Source organism: Ahaetulla prasina, chromosome 3, assembly GCF_028640845.1.
Source record: "Ahaetulla prasina isolate Xishuangbanna chromosome 3, ASM2864084v1, whole genome shotgun sequence".
NCBI lineage: Eukaryota > Metazoa > Chordata > Lepidosauria > Squamata > Colubridae > Ahaetulla > Ahaetulla prasina.
The window spans coordinates 76572507-76595409 of NC_080541.1; the positions used below are offsets into that span (position 1 = coordinate 76572507).

At 37.7% G+C, this 22903-nt stretch overlaps 1 protein-coding gene across 1 annotated transcript; it reads right to left on the reverse strand.

The window, feature by feature from the left end:
* Positions 1-7239: 7239 nt before the first annotated feature.
* On the reverse strand, positions 7240-21131 carry MCUR1 (mitochondrial calcium uniporter regulator 1). Its single transcript, XM_058178776.1, has 9 exons — positions 20629-21131; positions 18288-18386; positions 16572-16675; positions 15267-15368; positions 14367-14408; positions 11777-11848; positions 11169-11222; positions 9766-9880; positions 7240-9048 (listed from the first exon to the last, which is right to left on the reverse strand). The coding sequence occupies exons 1-9, from the start codon at positions 20954-20956 to the stop codon at positions 8993-8995; spliced, it is 972 nt and encodes a 323-aa protein (XP_058034759.1). The 5' UTR covers positions 20957-21131; the 3' UTR covers positions 7240-8992.
* Positions 21132-22903: the final 1772 nt, after the last annotated feature.

Here is a 22903-nt window from a genome sequence, read left to right on the forward strand (position 1 = left end):
AGTGCAACAACTTTCCTGAAATCTGATTATCCTTGTCCAAAAACAGATGCTTCTCCTTTAGCCTCTAAATAATATGCAGCATGTGAATATGATATAATTTTATAATTTAGCTTCTGCGGTGCCACTATCCCATTAGTAGGAGACTGCTACCTAAAAACAAGAATGCAGTCCTTTGTACATTTACCAAAGAATAAGTCTCATGAATGAGAACCAGTTAGGTGTAATGATGAAAGCATCAAGCATGAAACTGGGTGACCATGAGTTCTAGTTCTGCCTTAGGCACAAAGCCAGCCAAATGACCTTGGGCTAGTCACTTTCTTGCAGCCCTAGGAAGGAGGCAATAATAGCAATACCAATAGCACTTAAGACTTATATATTGCTTCAGTGCTTTACAGCCCCTCTCTAAGCAGTTTACAAATGTCAGCGGATTGTCCCCAACAATCTGGGTCCTCATTTTACCCACCTCAGAAGGATGGAAGGCTGAGTGAACCTTGAGCTGGTCAGAATTGAACTCCTGGCAGTGAGCAGTGAGTTAGCCTGCAATACTGCACTCTAACCACTGCGCCAAAATGGCTCTTTCAATAAACCACTTGTGCCCAGAAAACTGCAGTCTCTGAGAATAGAATACAATTGAACAGAAACGAAAGTCTCATGAAGAACACAAGTATGCTTACATGTATACTGCATAAATTAGTACTAATCAATTTCAGTTAGTACTAAACCAGGGGTAGTCAAAAAATTTTATACCTACTGCCCACTTTTGTATCTCTGTTAGTAAAATTTTCTAACCGCCCACTGGTTCCATAGTAATGTGCCTGTATTGTCGTCTGCGCATGCCTCTCGTGCATCGTGGATTGGGGTTTGGGGGGGCACCAGCTACCAGCTCTGCTTGTCTGTTACAGCTGGGTGGTGTGGGGGGAGGTGCGCGAGCTATTCTGGGACGAGGTTCTTTTGTTTGTGGTCGCACTATAGCGCCATTTAGTTTCACTTACTTAACATGAACTAAACTTATGTGTGGGCGATACAAATAGTATATTTTCAGAAATTTAAATTGTCATGGGAAATTTTATGAAAACCTAAAGAAAATGTTTTTAAATAATGCTATGAATTTTTTTTAAAAAGTCAATTAAATTAAAAAAAGGAAAATGTTTCAGTATCGGACAAAACCCCTACTGCCCACCATGAAAGCTGGAACGCCCACTAGTGGGCGGTAGGGACCAGGTTGACTACCACTGTACTAAACATTAGTACTAATCAACTTCAGACATGTAAGCTTGGTTTGAATCTAACACTACTGATATTGGCATTTTTCTGCTTTTGGCTTATAGTAATTTGCATGCCAAATCTGTATCTGTGAACTTGATCACCATGATTTATTCAACAAACTATTATTTGTTTGGGATTTAGCTTTCAAAGGAGAAATGCTGTGAGATATTTAGACTTCAGCTATGAAGTTCATGGTTTTAAGTTGGTCTCAGATTTTTCCATCCAACATAATTTGCAAGATAAAAAAGTACAATATAACCCCAGAGAAAATTTTAAGAAGTTAACTGGAAAGAGATATTTCAATAATGTTATGGAAGCAATTTAAAACTTTAGGTGGCCAATAAGGCAAATGTGGTAAATACTGATTTTGCAAATCCTGAGACTATCACCTGTGTATACTGAATTTAGCTTTACTAGCATCTAAGCGGAAACCAGGATTGAACTTTGTTGAACTTCTTGCTATTTCCTGCAAGGGGTTAGGTGTTGTGTTTCTAATTAAGCTCTGGGCTTTGGGCAGACCTCAGACTTGGCATTTCCTGGTAGAAGCCTAAAGGTCATCCCATTGACATGATAAACTGCAGCAATCTAAGGAATATTTATACAATTGTGTAGATGGTATACAAATGTAAGCAGGAAACCTTCTACAGTGAAGCAGAGGCACCAGTGTTCCCAGGTTGAATTCCATCTCCTTATTTTATCTGAAAATGTCCCTTTATCTATCATGTTATAAATTATTCACAACATCTGGATAATCTGCATAATTTCCTCATCTATTTAATTCTTTGTTCTTGGAATACTTGGGACTCTTGGTATTTTTTTGGCTGGGAACCCACAGATTGCTCTCTTTGCATACCAGTAAAGAATACACCTACCATTGAGAACCTGTATACTGCACGAATCAAGAAGAGGGCCGTGAAAATATTTACAGATCCCTCACATCCTGGACATAAACTGTTTCAACTCCTACCATCAAAATGACACTATAGAGCACTGCACACCAGCACAACTAGACACAAGAACAGTTTTTTCCCGAAGGCCATCACTCTGCTAAACAAATAATTCCCTCAACACTGTCAAAACTATTTACTAAATCTGCACTAATATTAATCTTCTCATCGTTCCCATCACCAATCTCTTTCCATTTAAGACTGTATGACTGTAACTTTTTTGCTGGTAATCCTTATGATTTATATTGATATATTGACCATCATCTGTGTTGTAAAGGTTGTACCTTGATGAAGGTATCTTTTCTTTTATGTACACTGAGAGCATATGCACCAGGACAAATTCATTGTGTGTCCAATCACATTTGGCCAATAAAAATTCTATTCTATTCTATTCTAAAAATTTTGGGGCCTGATGACAAAGAAAACACTTCCCCCCCCCAATACTTAGTCTTTGTATTCTATTGATTTTGCCAGGCTGTTGTGATAAAAAATATATCAGTTTTAAGTAACCAAAGCAGACTAGAGATGTATGACAAAGTTTCTTTACTGGCATGCAGAGAGCTATTTTTTCCATATACTTTAGGTCTTAGTTTGTTCCCTCACTAATGACCCCCCCCCAGCAGTGTATTTTTATCCAGGTCAGGATCCAATGTCTTTAAAATCTCCTCCTATTACCACTTGATCATAAATGCACTCATTCAAGTATTAGAGACATCGACAGAACATAGTAGGGGAATCTAAATTAGAGCCATAAATATTAAGCAAAGCTATTACACCTGCTTCCTTACATCAATAATTTGTTGCACCTCAATTGCTAATCTTTTTTGAAACAAAATAGCCACATATTTAGCTGTCATTGAAGTATTTGTAAGTAAATTTGTATCACACAATATTTCTAGATTAATATTTATTCATTCCATATTTCATTAATAAATAAAAATAGGAATTATCCTATTCCACTAAATGAGTCTCCTGTAGATAAGAAGTATCTGCCCTTAACATATTTTAAATATGCTAAAATTAAATTTTGTTTTTTTGGTTCTCGAAGCTCTTTTTATATTAACTTCCTCCATTAATTTTATTTTGGTCCACTTATCAATGTTTTCCCAATAGCAATTCATTGTATGATCTGCATCATTTCAAATATCTAGTAATAAACTTCACAGTATTTAAATATTTATCATACTTTCTAATACTATTTACTGATGTGGAACCTTCATAGGAACTAATCAATATTCAAATAGCAATATATTGCATATGCAGAGAATCTATACTTAACAGAAAAAAATGTGATTATAAGAAATCAAAATAACAACGAATGATATCCATAAACTACCAAAAGTCTTGTTCCTAGAACATTTAAATGGGCAAAACGGTGCATCATAGGGCAACAATTTTTGAACCAAAGTACCTCAAATGGGCTAACTTACAAAATATGTCTAAAATCTGGAACTCTTGACTCCTGAGGGAATGAAATGTGAGAAAGTTGTGGCTCCTTCAGTAGTGCTGCTGCTTCAGCTCTGCTGGGCTGCTGTTGCAGTCATTTGATGCTCGTTTTGAATGTTTCATGACAGTTTCCCAGCCATTCTCGCAACACCTTGCTCCTTTCCTCACCCAGCAGCAGCCACTTACCTGTATGCTGGGAAGGGAAGGGACAGGGAGGAAGAAATCCCCCATACTCCCAGCCTAAACTGCTGCCCCCACTCCCTGCTCTTTCCCAGCCTGTGTCAGCCCTGACATATATGGAATTTCTTGTGTACCCCTTACCTGCCTGTTAGCCTTGGACTTGGACCTTCCAAGCGTCCCCACTGATTCTTTTATGACAAGATATCCACAAGGAAAGTTAAGAGGAAGGGAAGAAGGAAGGAAGGAGGGCAGGAGGGAGAAAAGAAGAGTGTGGAAGGAAGGGAGAATGTTGCTTCCATCGACTGTTCCCTGCCAGCTTCCTATAAGAAAATTCAATGGGAATGCCAACAGGAAGTCAAAAGTCATTCCCACTCAATGCTTTTTTGCCCAGCTGTAGTCATTCTATGTCTATGATTAGTTAAAAAAAATACCTCGGAAACAATAACCCAATGGCACAAAGGTTGTTTAGTTCTTATAAAACTGAAAAGAACCTTACTTCTCCCCCCAAGAAATAAAGAATTGCATGACTTCTCGGTGAGATAGTATTGCAGTTCATCTCTCATTACAAGTAAATATACAGGACAATTTCAAACCAAGCATTTAAACTCAAAGATGAAGACTTAAATTGGCAATATGCCCAGACTCATTATCGTAAAGTTGCTCAGAGTACAGAGATAAGAAAAAAAAATCAAGTACCTTTACAGTGAGGCTTTTCTTTCCCTCACCTCTGGCAGATTCACACTTCTCCCTTAACAATTGCTATGAAATGAAACACAGTCAAACTTATCCATCAACCAATTTCAACAATAAAGGTCTCGGCATTCAAGTGGTTATCAGAACTTTGCATCTGCTCTTGATGATTGTTGGAGGTAATGGCTGGAAAGCACATAAAATATTGAAGTTGTACTGATCCAGAGAGTTCAGGTTCTTATAAATAAACTTATTTTATCTTGAGACTTCTTTGGTGAAACTAGGATAGATTGATATTTTAGTATGGCTAGAACTCCAGTAAGGATTTTACTTTACCAATTCCTGGAGAAATATACATGATGTCATGGTCGACTTACTATGCAGCCGTACTTTCAACCAGACAACAGTAATGGGGGTGGGGGTGGGGGAGGCATTGGAAGGTAAGGGAGGTTTGGAAGGGAATTCTGGAAAGCAAGTGTGCCTCCTGGATGCATGAGACAGACCTAAACCCCAAGGCAGGGGTGAAATGCTCCTGGATCGGACCGGCTCGCGCGATCCGGTAGCGATGGCAGCTGCTGGTTCGGAGGACCGGTAGCAAAAATCCCTGGCCCGGCCCCCCTGCCTCTGCTGAGCCGCACCATATGCAGAGTTTTTTGGTTTTTTTTACTTTTAAAAGCCACTTTTGCTTCAGCCAAAACATGCCTTTAAAAGTAAAAAAAAGCCTTTGAGGATCCCGCCCCTCAGCTGAGATCAGCAGACTTTAAACTTTTTTTAAAAAAAATTAAGTCTCCTCTGGCGATCTCACCTGAGTTCCTCATCAGCAGAACCTTACTTGTACTCTTACTTGTAGAAAACATGTTTTCTACAAGTAAGAGTAGAGATTCTAAGGCACTTACTTGATTACTGATGAACGCATGGCTTTTTTTCCAGCCCGAAAACAGTTTCACTTTCAGCCAGACAGAATCAATTGCTTAGCTAATCTATTTCCTCAGTGATCAACTGGCTGGCTTTGCTGGCTGAGGAACTCTGGGATTTGAAGTCCACAATAAAATAAAATAAAATAATAAAATATTTGTGCAGCTTTCTTAGATTTGGTGTGTGTCTCTAGTGTTTCACTCTAACTACACAAACACACAAAATCTCAGAAAGCTGTTTGTGGCATTTTGTGTGTATGTGTGTCAGTTGTATATGTGTGTAAAGTGTGAAAGTTGCTTTTTGAGCTTTTTGTGGCTATGTGAAGTGCAGCTGCTGTTACATTGTATGTAAGTCAGTTGTGTTGTGTGTGTGTAAAGTGTGAAAGTTGGTTTTTGGTACCTCTTGTTTTTTATACTTTGTTAATTATTTTTATTATTTATTGTTATTGGCCACGCCCACCCAGTCATCTGACCACCAAGCCACGCCCACCAATTAAGCCACGCCCACAGAATCGGTAGGGAAAATGTTTAGATTTCACCCCTGCCCCAAGGTCATCGACTGGGAAACGAAAACGTCAGAACTGGCTTTTCTACCTCTGTACCCATATGGCTTTTCAGCAAAGTTATATTATTGAAGAAGAAAAAAAAGCCCCAGCAATTTCTTTTCTGTTTAATGCAATGGGACAGTTGACACATAGAACCTCATCTCTTGTGGTAATACGAAAGAAAGTGTTGTGGTCCAGCAGCTGCCAGGAGAGCTGGCAGCAGACTTGGATGATGATGAGGTTGGGGAGGAACTTGGGCCAGTCCTGGAGAACAATAAAGTTATTGGAACTAGCTCCAAATTTTTTGCCTCATTGGAGAAATTTTAAACATATGTTCAAACTTGGAAAAGCCATTGCTAAAATGGGGAGCTTTCTGAAAAAAATCTTCCATAAATGCAGCCAGGTTTATAGCACAGTAATCAAATACATATTTATTTCATTCTTATCCTGAAGTTGCCCAAGAGAAATTTCAGTTATGCCAAGAGACACTAGCACAATTAATGAAAGACACCCCCCACAATTTCATTTCCTATCTATCTAAATTAAATCATTTTATATTAAATATGTATTTTCCCACCTGATGCTCTCTAAAAATGAGAGCTTTCAGAATTTTCTAACATAAATAGTTTTGTCCTGAATTTAATCTATACACTGGAATGGACTGAAGATTTAATAAATAGATATAAATTTAATAAATAGAAAGCATTTTTACATAAAATGTTGTTAGCTTCCAATTTCATATATATTGATCATAGAATGAAAAAAAATCATATAAAGAATACCTATTTTAAAATGTATTGCTACACTGAGACTATATTTTGCCCAAAGAAAATATAACAGCAGCAGTATAATTTTGTCATAGTAGTACATAATTTGAGGGGCAATAAAGTTATCCTGAAAAATGTATTAGTTAAAGCACTTATTCCACATATAATTATTCTGACACTTAATAGCCCAATACATTTTACGCCATGATAGAAAACCTGATAACTTTAATTCCCATTTATTTTCTTGGGTCTTTACTGATTAAGTTTATATAACCACTAATAAGATACAATTTAACAAAAACCAAAATTTAGAAGTATTGATGGCATTTTAAAAATACAGTTATTATGTTTTACAGTTAAGTTAGTCACAATATATAACTGCCTGGACTAAAAAGCAATAATAATCTCAATCTCTCTCTCTCTCTCTCATACACACACACACACACACAAAACGGGCTCACAAAATACACCAATCTCAGGCCTGGCAATGACAACTACTTCAGAGTATTTTATTATTTTATTTAGTGTAATCTAAGGTATCTATTTATTTGTAAATTAATTTCTTTATAAAACATTATTTGCCACTAATTTGTGACAGTTTACATGTAAAGAGACTTTGGAACTGCTATTACAAAGAAGTAATTACACATATAGCGTAATAAAAAAGGTCAACTATGTTGAAACGATATTTCATAGTTTGTATTACTCAGTAAATTGTATTCATCAATTTCTTCTGAGTATTTTATATTTATAAAATTGATAAAAATAGTGCAACCACTCAAGTCACCTTTATTTTAAGAAGAAATTCCTAAAGTCTCAAGTCTAATCTTTCTTAAAAGGCTAATTAAATGGATCATAATCAATGGCAATTTTGCTTGTCATTGACAATTAAAAGTCACAAAAGAAGGGGAAATAATTATATAAGTATGAACAACTAAAAGTATTTTGCTGCAGGATTATTTTGGCATTGACCTGAAAAAACCTAGCCATTTTTCTCTTCTTTGGTAATAATAGTGTTACTATCAATTTGTTGTTTCATCATAAAAGTGATAACAACTTCTTTTATGTTGCCAAATTTAACAATCAATTGCTTATGTAAAACAAGCATTCTCCTCCACATTTCCATAGAAGAAATGTGCCTATGGATATATGCGCTTGGTTTAAATTTTGGCGTAGCTGGTACACATAATTTTCCAGTCTGCAAAATGACTTTTTGATTTCATGAGAATTTATTTCCAGGTATGTATTTGTGGTATTTGTTATCTTCTAGCTGCAATTTCCAATACTATTTTCTACTTGGGAAAGTTTTCTCTTTAAGAACTTCTTATAGTGCTTAACTGCAGATAAATGTGGTCACTGATTTATATTTACTGTTATTCTGGAAATATTGGAAAAATCTTAATAGGCTACAATCTTGTAATCACTGGCTAAGAATAAACCTGATTAACCTTTTTTAAAAAAATAAGGTTTATGATTGTGTTGGTAGTCTTTTATTATTTTATAAAGTAAAAATGTCTTGCTTCTCTAGCTGTTTCCCTAATATAAAAATATTGGAAGTAAAACTTTAAAAAATAAACTTCTGCTTCCATTATTTTTATATTAAGAAAACAGTTAAGATTTTGTCTACTGTTCTTTTGACATTTTGTTATCAGCACAATCTTTTCACAACCGTTGCTTATAACACATTTTTAGTTGGACGGAGATTTATTAACAACAGATGACAGTGGAAACATCCATTAAATACAGCAACTAGAAATCTTTAGAATCCTGTTTATCAATACAAAGGAAGTAAACCACGACATAATTCAAGAATTTCTAGCTCTGAAGGAACATGATAAATAAAGACAATTGAATTATTTTATCCCCTCTCGCTTAGTATTAATGTCTGTTGTTATAATACCAATAATCTTCTAACTTAAAACTTGCATTTGATATAGGTAGTAGGTATTTTAAAAGCTATCTTTTTAGGATCATAATATCCTGGAGACATATAAACATTCAGTTCTGAGTGAATATATTCGGTGCAAAATATGGATGCCCATAACACAGGCAAGGTTTCTTTCAATATTTTGATTCCGATACAATTTTCAGGAGCCCTTATGTAATTCTTTGATTATATTCTTCAGTGCAACAAATAAATAAAATGGTACTCTCTCTCTGAAAAAAATTATTATTTCAGATGGAAATAACATGTTATTTCTTACAGCAAGCTAATGATCCTCGAAAATAATGTTTCATTATATCCATAAACGGTAAAATCCGAGTGCTACTGTAAGGCACGTAAATACTGAACCTAGATGAAGAAACGGAGAAAAAGTATACATAAGGATTTTTGGGTATAAAAATAAGTTTAAATATGGTTGCTTTAGTGCTTTCAAAAATACAATTCTATCAACATTAAAATGTTCTAACATATTACTAGAATCTTGCATGCAATTGTGTATTATTAGACAACATGGAAACTAATGTTTTGCTAAGCTGTGTAGATCATAGCCTATTATGATCTGTATTTCAGAGAATGAAGAAAATTGAAAAAAGGACTAATAATCAAATAAAGGGAAGAAATACAAAGAAGTAAGCAGAACTAGAGTAAAATATTATTTAAATTCTTTCAAATTATTTATCACAATTTAAAAAACGGTTTATGCTATTCAAATTTTACACACTAAGTTACATATATTAAAATAAATTTATGCTGATATGACCTGTTTTATAGATCCTATCTGTTTTAGCAATTAACATCAAAAGTGAAAGCTATAGTATGTAACTAGTAGGAAAAATGTATTTGGGGCATCAAACACATAGGCAATGTAGACAAGAGATTATGCCAACAAAATATACCAATAGAGGTAATAACAAGGGGTTGTATGTTTTAAACGAATATACTAAACTAAATAGTTTAGTACCAACTAGAAACTCATTTTTGACATAAATATTAAACATAAGCATAAACTGAGCAGGCAAATAAGAAAATTGACCAAGCATATATGTAGACAAAGGATTAACTTACCAGCTAAATATTTGATATTGTCAAGTTTGTGTGATTCAAGCATTGTTTTCAGACCTGCAACTTCAGTATCTATTTTTCTATAAGTCTGTGTTAAAGCTCGATCCTGCTGGGCATGCTTAAAGTAGAGAAAGCACTTTAAAACAAATCTGTTAACATTAACACAGTTTTAAGCATTTTATTAAAACATTAGGCAAACATATCCCAAAAATAATACTATTTTTATAATATTTTTTTATATATAGGGAAAGAAAATTCTGCTTTTGCTCTTAAATAATACAGCATGTATGTTTATTACAATATAGTGCCAATTGCTTGTGTACAGTATTACAATCACATTGAAATGCTACATTCTTTTTTCCCAGTCTGGCAATTAAAAATTCACTTCTAATAATACTTATTTGAATATGTGTATGTAGGGCAACACTATTTAACTATTTTCACAGATTTAATGCAAAAGTTAAATCAAATATCTTTGTGTATATACGAAGTAATAGGTTTTTTAAAAAAAAATGTGAACGAAGGCAAGTAATGGTCGTTTACCAACTTCCGGTTGGACAGGAAGTGACGTTTATTGCTGTCCCCAGCCTCCAGAGCCTCTCTAGGAGTCCAACTGGAAGTTGGTAAATGGGCTGTTTCTGGCCTCCGGGGAGATGGGGAAGGCCATTTTCCATTCCCCCAGACTCATAGAGAGGCTCTGGAGCCAGGTAAGAGAGAAAAACGAGCCTACCGAGCCATCATGTGTCAGGAGGAGAGGAGGGGAGAGTCGCATGCGTGGGGGCGGGGCACATAGAATTATGGGTGTGGGCACACATGCGCATGACCCCCCCTCCCCGTCCTGGCACGCAATGGCAAAAAGGTTAGCCATCACTGGAATAGATTATCTGAGGGACTGCCTCTCCCAGATATACCAGCCATCCATCTAGATTGGGCAGAGCAGGCGTGTTGTGGGTCCTATCAGCTTGGGACCTTCAATTGATGAGTTCCAGGATAGTGTCTTCTCTGCAACAGTACCTACGTTATGGAATATTCTTTTCCCCAGCATTAGGTTACCATAGCTCCATCCCTTTTGATATTATGAAAAGACCACAAGTCTTATTTATGCTGCTAGGCATGAGGCTCCCAGGCAGCTGCTCAGATGGCTCTATTGTTGAGGTGGCCATTTTTATTTTTCCCCCTTCTGTGGTTTGTATCTTTTACTTTTATGATATTTATTATTAAAAAGATGTTTATAGTATATATTTTTGTTTTTATTTATGGTTCTTATCTGATTATAGTTTGCTGCTCAGAGTTGCCTTCGCTGAGAGGAGTGGCTATATTCATTTGATTAATTAAATAATGAAGTAAGTTTGAAAACAGATCTGAATAGGACTTTTATTGTGATTAATTATATTTGTAATTCTTACCAGTTCCACTATTTCTGTTCTCATTTTCAATACTTTTCTATCATTAAGTGAATACTGAAAAAGAAGAGAGTAGTTAATTATCTTTTGCTTCTAAAAAAAAGGTCACCTTCCATTTGTCATTAATCGTCTTAAAATATCACTGCCTCTTCCACATTCTATTCTACCTTCTTTACTAGCAGTTATATGAATGAAATGCTATCTAAATACCATCAGGTTAAGTTCCAAATGAAATACTTTCAAATCTACATTAGCCCAGGAAAATCATAAATATCTTCCGAAGTTTATTTTTAGCTATGGTTCTTGAACTCATTAAGCACTCAGGAGAATCTAAACTGTGCAGCCAGTGATCCTAAAATAATTTATTTCAAGTTCTGTAAAAAAAAAGGTGTTTTTTTCTAAAACTAGTATTTAATCCATTAGTTTAATCCATTTTTAATTAATTTAATCTAATGGATTAAAACATTAGACAGGTGTCATTCTCACAATACTATTTGATCAAATAGTAACGTAATAATTATGAGAACCTGTTTAACAGTTAACACAGAGTTACATGATACAGTATGATGGTATTTCTGAATAATCTTTATATAAAAGGAAAGCATACATACCAATTCTTTTACTCTGCTTTTTTCTAGATTGAAATCTAACTTGCTATCTGTTCTTACTTTGGAAGTTTCATCCTAGAAAAAAATTGCATAGAACTAAACTGAATGCCTGTATTCAGATTCCTTAATCAAAAAAAGCAATACTATATTTAATGAACTTTTCCACAGTCAACAGCCCTAAATTATTCCAGAAATATGTCATTTCTTTTATTCTATCAAACTCTCCTCCTGCTAAATTTTTCCAGGTTTTTTAGAGCTCCAAAGCAGAAGGAGAAAACTAAATAAAAGCATGAAAATGTGTATTTTACTTAAATGAATACTCCTCTCTCTATATTACTTGGTATCCGGTCAAGAAACTTCAATATAATTTATAAAAGGTGCCTTAAATTAGCTGAATTCTGAAGATCTGCCACACAAACTTTCTGTTCCTATGATACCGCATCTATTGAACACTATCACAGAAACACCCATCAATGATTTACTTTTTCAACAGCAATGTTTCACCACATAATCCAGCGCGAGAAATGCTTTTAATTTAGAATGTAGGGAAAGATATTATCATACATATTCAAAAGCAGGTAGTCCTCAACTTGCAACAATTGAGCCCAAAATTTATGTTACTAAGCATCGAAATTGCTGTTAGATAGGTGAGTTTTGTTCCATTTTATGACTTTTTTGCCGCAATTGTTAAGTGATCACTGCAGTTGTTAAGTGAATCTGGGTTCCCCATTGACTTTGCTTGTCAGAGGGATACAAAAGGTGATCACGTGCCCCCGGGACACTGTAACCGTTATGAATCAGCTGCCAAACTTCTGAAATTTGATCATGTGACCATGGTGATGCAGCAATGGGTTTGTTGTGGCTACAGCCCCCCTCCCGGGGTCTGGCCCCCTGCCAGAAAGTGACTCAGAGAGTGAGGGGGAAGGGCCGTCGGGGCTCCCCTCTGCAGGGCCAGCCTCTCTGGCTCAGCTCCAGGAGCCAGAGGCAGGCCAGGTGGAGGAGGTGACGAGGCCTCTGTCTCCTGTATCTCCCCCCGCCCAGGCAACGCTTCCAGACCCAGCTGTGGACAATCAGTCCTGGTTAGATCCCAGGTTTCATATACAAGAGAGGCGGGAACAACAAAAGAAGGGGTGGGGCAGGCCTAAAGAGTGCTGAGTCACGGAGCCACACCCCACAGGGTATAAAAGCAGAAGGGCTGCTCTACTACTTCGTGACGGACAAAGCAAACTGACTGGAGAAAACCTGAGCTGAACTATTTGACTGAGCATTTGGCCTGGATTGCTGTTTGTTCCTGACTTCCTGGTTGCTCCGGTAACATCAGGGAAGATAAAGAAAACCTTGGCAGACGTTCGCTGGTCTGCTGCCAGAGCTGATAGCTGCCGTGGACTAAATTGCTGGCTAATTGAGTCAGTACACGTGTCTCCTGGACTGAGGTGGGGGGGGGGACAGAACAGGGTTGTAAGTGTGAAAAATGGTCTTAAGTCACTTTTTTCAGTGCTGTTGTAATTTTAAATGGTCACTAACAAACTGCTATAAGTTGAAGACTACCTTTATTTCAGACTGTACAAGCAGTCCTCTATCAACTAGCTATAAGAAAATGTATTTATTTTTTTGCTGAATGTATTTTAGCTATGGTAATTTTACTAGAATATTTTTATTACCAAGATTCTTTTGGTATTGTTTCTGTGGACTAGTTTATTATAGATGAAAAGCAAATTATCGGTCAGTGGTTTCACTTTATGTAGACAACTTATTTTGATAACAGAAGTCCCAGCCCTCTTCTTAAATTTGGGGCTTGGTAAATTTTCCCAGCAATTTCTGGGAAAGATATAAGATAGAGCTTACAAGATACAAGATAGAGACCAAAAGATACAAGATACATCAGTATTTCTAAGGTTCCATGTACAGATTGTTAGTATAAATGCATGTGATATGTATATCATGTGTATTTATTACTTTGTCAGCATATAATTTCATTATCATTCTGAGTTGTAAAAGCAACAAACCCTTTCTAGACTAATGGCGAATTTTTGTATTCAGCAGTGTTTAAACAATCTGTATTTATAGAAATACATACATAATCCTTCCTGAGGGGTTAAGCAGATATGCTGGATTTTGACAATGCTGCTGATATGCTGGTTCTTACCAAGTGCTTGTAATTTTAGAATATAATCCTATATATATGTATTCATTCAGAAGGGCAGTAGAGCCCAATGGCATTTGCTCCCATATTTTTTTTTTTTTTTTTACATTTATACCCCGCCCTTCTCCGAAGACTCAGGGCGGCTTACAGTGTATAAGGCAATAGTCTCATTCTATTTGTATATTTTTACAAAGTCAACTTATTGCCCCCCCAACAATCTGGGTCCTCATTTTACCTACCTTATAAAGGATGGAAGGCTGAGTCAACCTTGGGCCGGGCTCGAACCTGCAGTAATTGCAGGCTACTGTGTTCTTAATAACAGGCTTTTACCAGCGTGAGCTAAACCGGCCATATAAGTGGATACAGGGCAAAATTATTAAATAACTTCTCACAGAAAGTAGATATTCATTCTATAGTCTGAAGTTGCATTTTGAAAATAATGTAACTTACCATTACTTGCTTTTTTAGCTGCTGAAGTTCAAGTTTTATTTTCTTTGCATAAAAAAAAGAAAATAAACTTAGTTAAAATACCAAGCAAAAAAAATAGTGAGCATGTAGCAAATACAGATTTTAGGTTACAATCAACTTGGAATTCTCATTTAACTACATTTACTATATGAGTGTATATGAATATATTTAAAAAGCATCTACAATATATGCCTGTACAAAGCTGAATTGAATGTAGCAAGCACATTGATCTTATTAAAGCACTCCCAAATACATGGAGGTGAAAAGGGGAAGTCAAAAATCAAGACTTCCAGTCTCAGAGAAACTATATTGTTTTGTATTTTTGTGTTGGTTTTTGTTGGACTCTAAAATCACCATGAAATGAAATAGGCACGAGCATAGCACCTTCTTCCTGAAGATGAAACTGCAATACTTTGGCCACCTAATGAGAAAGAAGGACTCACTGGAGAAGAGCCTAATGCTGGGAAAGATTGAGGGCAAAAGAAGAAGGGGACGACAGAGAACGAGGTGGCTGGATGGAGTCACTGAAGCAGTAGGCGTGAGCTTAAATGGACTCCAGAGGATGGTAGAGGATAGGAAGGCCTGGAGGAACGTTGTCCATGGGGTCGCCATGGGTCGGACATGACTTCGCAACTAACAACAGCAATAGCACATTCTTTTATCTACTGCTCTCAATGTGGTTAAATACAAAACCCCTTTCAATAGTCTAGTGTCAGTAATTTTATTTAGAACAAGGTTTCTACCTTAAAACTAAAAACAGAAGCCTTTCCTTAATTTCAGATGGGAGCTGATATTAAATGGATTCAACGTATTTTTGAGCCATTACTAAAATTTCATCCACATACGTTCAAAAAATAGCCATTACATTTTGTAAAAAATTACCTCATTTTCTGCCCGAAGTGCTGAAAATTCACTCTTTTCCAAAATAATCATATCCTTTTTTACAACACCAATGTGAGACATTATCTGCTGAACAGCAATTTCCTTTGGAGGAAAAAGGAAAAAGGGTTTTTTCAGGCCAACAGTACAACCAGTGCTGAGATATCATATATATATGATGGACTATTTAAGCCATGACTTACTACATTCCTGCAGTGTGTATGTTTGCGCAATTCTTTGCCTATTACAATTGTTTGAGATTCAAAGGCCAAAAGCAGTTTTGGCACCTGCTGAGGTGCTCACATGATCTCTCTGTTACTATTTAAAATAGTTCTGTCTTTTCCTGGGAATGGCAGGTGCTTTCTACAGTTGTAGTGTGATTCCCCAAAAATGTTTATTTGGTTTATTTATTTTATTTGTTTATTTTATTTATTTTGATTAAATTTCTATACCGCCCTTCTCCCAAAGGACTCAGGGCGGTTTACAGCCAGAATAAAACAATTGATACAAAAATTAAAACCAGTTTAAAAAGAGAAAATTCAAAGTTGGCTGGACACTATAAAACCAATAAAAACCCCACTTAAAAATCCTTAGGCCAGTCCTGTGCGATGAAACAGAAATGTTTTCAGCTCGCGTCGAAAGGCCCGGAGATCAGGGAGTTGGCGGATACCTGGTGGTAGCTCGTTCCAGAGGGTTGGTGCCCCCACAGAGAAGGCCCTCCCCCTGGGTGTCACCAGCCGACATTGTCTGGCTGACAGCACCCTGAGGAGACCCTCCCTATGGGAGCGCACTGGTCGATGGGAGGTCGCCGGTAGCAGCAGGCAGTCCCATAAATAACCCAGTCCTATGCCATGGAGCGCTTTAATGGTGGTAACCAACACCTTGAATTGTACCCGAAAGACCACTGGAAGCCAGTGCAGCCTGCGCAGGAGAGGTGTTATATAGGAGCAACGAGTCGCTCCCTCTATCACTATACAACTTGAAGAGTTGTAAGACAGATGCCTTATGCATGGCCTCACATTCACCTTGGACTCATGAAGAAGTACTAACTTGGAAGGTAAATATAATAATCCATGCAAAATAAGGCCGTATCAGCAAAAATGAATGGTTTTGCATGATTTATGAATAGATGGAGATCACAGTATTCTATTGTATAGCACAGACGTATTTTATATATTTACTTTGCAACACATTTTATGTTAGTAGCACTATCAAAATCAGTTATTATAACTAAATGTCTACAATTTAGATGGTTTTAATCTGAGTCTACCCTAGTAAATATAATTATATATTAAATACATTCTCAACCTGTTGCATTTTGGTGACCATGTCTTTGTGTATCATATCCATATTGCTTTTCATAATGTTCATTATAGCAGACACAATAATCTCAGATTGCTGAGTGGTGAATCCTAAAACAATATAAAACATTATTATTTGCTACATACACATTTAATTCAACAAGCATAATCATAAAAACAAGAGCTTTCAGTAATAATTTGGTGAGCAGAAAAAAATCCATCCCTTCCTATATAATTATCATTAGAGAACAGGTGTAACCCTAAATAACGAGGCAGAATTTTTCAATTTTTTAGGGCCTCTGAAGATTTAAATCTACATCTCTTGCAGTGCCTTCTTACACATTTTATACAGAACTTGGTCTGTACATTGAATGAAAAGTGTCTTTTGCTTCAAATACAAAGCAAACTATTGCAATCTGGAAGTTTTGTTGAAAGTTTTGTTTTGTTGAATTTGCTTCTTGGCGGAAACAAAGCTAGAATATTTCATCTATCCAAACACTCATTCCAAACACTCATTGGATTGATTTTAAGAAGGATGTAGGGCAAAAATGATGGGAGTTGCATCCTGTTCCCTTTTCTGCATGGCTGGTGTGTCTGCTCCTTATTGCAATGACCTTAGTGACGGCCAGCGAGGCCTTTTCCACCAGCCAGCCCACCCATCTTTCCAGTACCTTCTTTTCCTTGCCTTCCCTCAGCTGCCACCAATGTACTGGCTTGTGACCTTAATCCTTAAGGCAATGATTTTAACATCTCCCAGCACGAGGTGTCCCCCTGACACTCAAACCTCTCAACATTTTACCTTCCCTCTATGCCAGTGCTTCCCAATGTGGGGCCCACGCCTCACAGGGGGGCAATTTGATTTTTAATGGAGGCAATTGAAACCTTGTTTAAACCAAATTAATGGACTTTTAGACTTCCTCCTGTGGGAAGGAGTTCAATTTTTGAATAGTAAGAATTATATATGGGGGGGCGGGCACCACGATTTTTGAGATGCTTTTGGAACCACTGCTCTATGCCCTGCCTTCCTTTAGCCCAGTGCTTCTCAAATAGTGGGGCGCGCCCCCCAGGGGGGGCGCGAGGCTCCGTAAAGGGGGGCGCGTTTCCTCGTCTCCCACCGTAGTCACAGTGAAGCCAAGCGCTACATACGCCTCGTCATATTTTCGCGGGGGGCGCGAAAAATGTTTTCTTCTTCCTAGGGGGGCATGACAGAAAATAATTGAGAAGCACTGCTTTAGCCACTGCCAAATTATGGCCTTTGCACCTGTTCTTATTGGATATGGAACATCTAAAACTAATGGATATATATGTAGAATATTTGGGGGGGAAAAGCGCTACACATAAGTTTTACATTATTACAAGAGGCAATCATTGAAAAGATAGCATCTTAAATAAAATCGATCAACAATGAAATACTTGTATGACTTATGCATATCAATGTTTAACAGCATTAATTTCAAAGTACAGAAATGGACAGAAAATGAAATCTAGTTCTAATTTCTAACTAATATGCAATTGTGTAAAATCATTAATACTACCTTTCCCCCAAAATTCATGCTTACTATTACAGTGACATAAATACACTACTACTACATACAAATGCCAGCTAACTTACTCCAGAAAAATGCATGCAAAATAGTATTTATGTAAGTGGTTATTTCTAAAGAGATAAAATGATAACAAAACTGTTATTGTTATTCAAATTGTAGAGTAATATATTCATTACCATTTTCTTCCAAGAGGCATACAAAGGAATGGGTATCAAAATAAAGTGTTCTACTTCCCAATGGTGAACATCTACTTTTGCTGTTTTCAAACTGTAGAGCTGATGTAAAAAAAAATTAATATAAGCAAGTTACCATTTTCTCTTTTAAAGTAAAACACTGTATTTCAGCTTTAAATAGCTGGGATATGTTCTCTGTAACTACAGCTTCCACCAATTAAAACATTTAAAGCTATTTTTAACCAAAAAGTGGAGTGGAATTTTTATAATTCCCATTTCTTCTTCTTTAAACAGTTAACTGCAAACATGCATTGATGGAGAATAAATATAAATATGTTTATGATTACACACACATCAATCATTTAATGAAAAGTGTTTTAACATCAACCTCAGACCATTAAACTTTTTAAACCGTTTAACCCATTTCACATGGATTAAAATGAAGTACATTCCTAAATGTACTTTCTTTTAATCCATGTGATCGGAAAGGACTTAGCTTTGGTTAGATACTGTTTTCCACAGGCAGCTTCTTAAGGATGGCAGAAAGGTGACCTTTCAATAGAACTCACTGCAGTTGTCTTTCTTCAAAGTGCAAGTCATTATACTAATTATATAGCGTTGGTCTCCTTTGCAATCTACCAAGATGATCTTGTATCATGACTCTGGCTAGACTCAATCTGGTATGTCTGCCTTCTGCCTTCCCCCTCTTTCCTTCTATGGCCCAGGGATTCCATCTAAATTCTCATGGACAATTTATCATTTCTTAGATAAACTACCATTCTTATGGAAGTTGAAACATTAACAGTTCATTATATTTCTTTTGTTATAGCTTTATTATTCATTTGATTTTTAAAATTTTTTAAATTAATGCACATTTTAAATTAATCGTTTAAGCCACTTCTGTTGCAGTTTTAGTTATTTTAAGCTGCTACTTTAAGGTTTAATAGGAAACAGAACACAAATCTTTTAATCAAGTTATTGTGGGATGTAATCCATTCAATCAAATCCTTAAATAATTATCCTGAATAATAGACTAATAGTGTAATTTAGACATCTTCTAAATCTGGTCAGCTTGGCTCACCTAGTATGACATAGGTATATGTTCTATGCAGACAGCCTTTCCAAACACTCAGTCAGTAAGATATTTTTTCCTCCAGGTCTTTTACCCTCTAAATATATTCTAAAGAAAATTCTGATAGCAGAAGGAAGGTTGTTTCCTTTATAATTTAAACTTTGTGACCATGTGCATATATGGGAGGGGAAGCACAAATGATAGAATTTGTGGGAGAGGAACTAAACCTTTGTTTTTTTAAAAAAGGTATTTACTGCTTTTCATTTTTAAGTCTATTTTTTTAAATCATGCCGTAATAATGATGGATGGATGAAGAGCCTCCTAACAATTTGTGGTATTTTTGTTTGTACCTGCTGGAGTTGTTTTTTGTTCTATAATAGGTCCCCATACACTAAATCAAACAAAGCAAATGTAGAGCTTGTAGATTTGTGTGGATCAGACTATCATTAACTTTCTACTTTGTACTTTTGATTATGACACTACTTACTGCTTAAAATTACTCTGCCTATTATAATTTGCTACCAGTTCCGCAGAGTTGGATACTAATCAAGTCTAGTAGATGCTTAACACAGCATACAATCGTCAAATTGTGATTGGTTATTTACACGGAAGTAGTCTGTCTATAAAATTATACATCACATCAATATTACAGTAATATATTATAGAACGTGGTTAATATAGTAAATTCCATAAATAATATATCATCCTTTGCCACTGCACCCAGATCTTTATCATTTATTACCTAACTGATGTGATCTATGCCATTTGCAATCAAACCTACACCCAAAGGTGCTTTTTTCAAGAGGCAGCTGGACTTTCTGGTTTTTCTTTGAAGACGTTTCGCTTCTCATCCCTGAAGCTTCTTCAGCTCTGACTGGATGGTGGGGAATTCTTCAGTCAGAGCTGAAGAAGCTTCTGGGATGAGAAGCAAAACGTCTTCAAAGAAAAACCAGAAAGTCCAGCTGCCTCTTGAAAAAAAAAAAAACACCTTTGGGACAACCATGACTTGGATGGCTGAGAATCTCCATAAATCAAACCGACACCTTCCAAATGTTTCGCCTTATGTAGTACAACCTCCACGAACTCTGATCACTAATGGGAGCGAATGGGAAGTGAAATCGAAAACATGGGAAGCGTATCAGGTTAGCTACTCCGGAGTAGAACAGTGTTAACTGCAGCTGCCTTTTCCTACTGCCCAAGTGCACTTAGAGAAGCCCTCCATAGAAGCGACGTACAGGCGTCCACCCCTCCAACCTGCCCTGCCCGCCTCACCTCGTCCTTCCACCGCTCGGCAGCGACTCGCGTTCAGGCTGAGGAAGCGGATCCCCACCGCAGGCGAAGGGAAGCCTTCGGCACGCGACAAGGAGGGGGCGCGCGCCACAGAACACGCCTGCCCGCCCGGGCTGGCTCCCGCCGCCGGCCGCGCGCGCGCCCCGAAAGCCCTCCCCGCGAGGCCACTCGCCCGCTTCCGATCTCCTAGGCAACCGCCGGGAAAAGGGGAGCGCGCGACGCCGAGAAACACGGCGGGCTCTCCCTGGACGAGGAAAAAACCTTTTGGCCCGTTCCCCACGATGGCGGCAGCGGCCAGGCTTCTGACCATCCCTGCTCTTCGCTTTGCACGACGCCGCGGAGCCGTTGCTTTTGCTCTCCTCGCGCCCGGAGGTCGACCGGTGCCTCTCCCTAGATAAAGCGCTCAGTTAAGCCAACTTTGCTCTATTCCGGCGTGTACGGGTCCCGGTTCGGTGCGCACGACGCATGCGCCTCCACAAGAGGCGGGTGGTTTCGAATGACGTTTTGGAGATAATACCCTCCCGCCCGCCTGCATGCATGTCACTAGTTGTTGGTTTTTCCCCCCTCCCTTCTCCGGCTGAAGGGCGGGCACACTTGGAAATAAAACGAACACGCGCAGATATAGCACATGGGAAGAGCCCAAACATTCTCAGAGAGGCGGGATCCGTATGCACACACGCCTACGGTAATTACTCGCTGGGGAGAATGCAGACAAACGCGCAGGTGTGAGTGAGAATCCTGCAAAGAGAAAGGTGCTTCCCCCCCCTTTTTCAGACGGAGTTTCTTGTTTTTTCTTTTGAAGACGTTTCGCTTCTCATCCAAGAAGCTGCTTCAGCTCTGACAGGATAGTGGGGAATGGAAGGATTTCTATTCCTTGCGGACAGCTGGTCATTTGCATCCTTTTTAGAAGGTCGTTGAAGCACTTGGAGGTTTATCTGTGTTCTCAGGGTCATTTGAGTGGTGCTCTTGGTTGCTGTAGTCGGCAATTTTTTTCCTCTGGAAATACATTCCTACTCCCACACCTGTCAGAGCTGAAGAAGCTTCTTGGATGAGAAGGGAAACACCTTCAAAGGGAAAAAAAAACAAGAAAGTCCAGTTGCCTCCTGAAAAAGCACCTTTGGAACAACCATGGCCTGGATAACTCGGAATCTCTACAGACTTTTAGCTATACAATTTGGGATGAACACCCTTGGAATGGTGTGGGAGTAGGAATGGATTTCTAGAGGAAAAAAATTGCAGTCTACAGGAACCAGGAGCATTTCCTGATCCTGAGGACACAGGTAAACCTCCAAGTGCTTCAACAACTCTCTAAAACAGGGGTCTCCAACCTTATCAACTTTAAGACTTGTGGACTTCAACTCCCAGAACTCTGGGAGTTGAAGTCCACAAGTCTTAAAGTTGACAAGGTTGGAGACCCCTGCTCTAAAAGGATCCAAATGACCAGCTGTCTGCAAGGAGTATAAATCCTTCCATTCCCCACCATCCAGTCAGAGCTGAAGAAGCTTTTTGGATGAGAAGAGAAATGTCTTCAAAGAGAAAAAACAAGAAAGTCCAGTTGCCTCCTGAAAAAGCACCTTTGGAACAACCATGACCTGGATGACTGAGAATCTCTATAGACTTCTTGGAAACGAAAGCTTGTGTTCCAAAATGGGCTGGTTCTGAGTTGGAGCTGTGGGAAAAAAACAACAAATGCCATCAAAGCTTCCCTGGGTGAGGCAGTTGGGCATAGCATAGAAAGTTGCTGATTGTGGCATTTTAAGCCCCTTTTCTCCTAGCTAGGTGATTAATGTGGAATGTCAGCAGCTTGTTCTGTGCTTCTCCAAACTCATAAACAGACCCAACATGAGAGATCAGAAAAACAGAAACCAATAAAAGAAATGACCCAGAAGAAAATACAGAGGCCTCCCAAGGCTATTGCTGGTTAAAGGATCGGAAAGTATTCCAGATGTCATTCTCTGCATGCTTTTCCAACTTGCATGACTCACATAAGAGAATTCACAACAGTGTTTGCTCATTCTAAACAAGTCAGCAAAAACTAATAGTACAGATTATTTTGCTACTGCAAGCTATGCTAGATAATACTAATTCAAAGAGCCTTGGCCATGGTTTGAAGAAATGATAGAAGATTTGTTTGAGACCAAACAAACCTAACCTGCACATTTGCTTTAACTTTTAAACATATTCTCAAGAGCAACCCAAAAGTGCTTTTTCAAAAGGCAACTGGACTTTGTTTTTCCTTGAAGAAATTTTGTTTCTC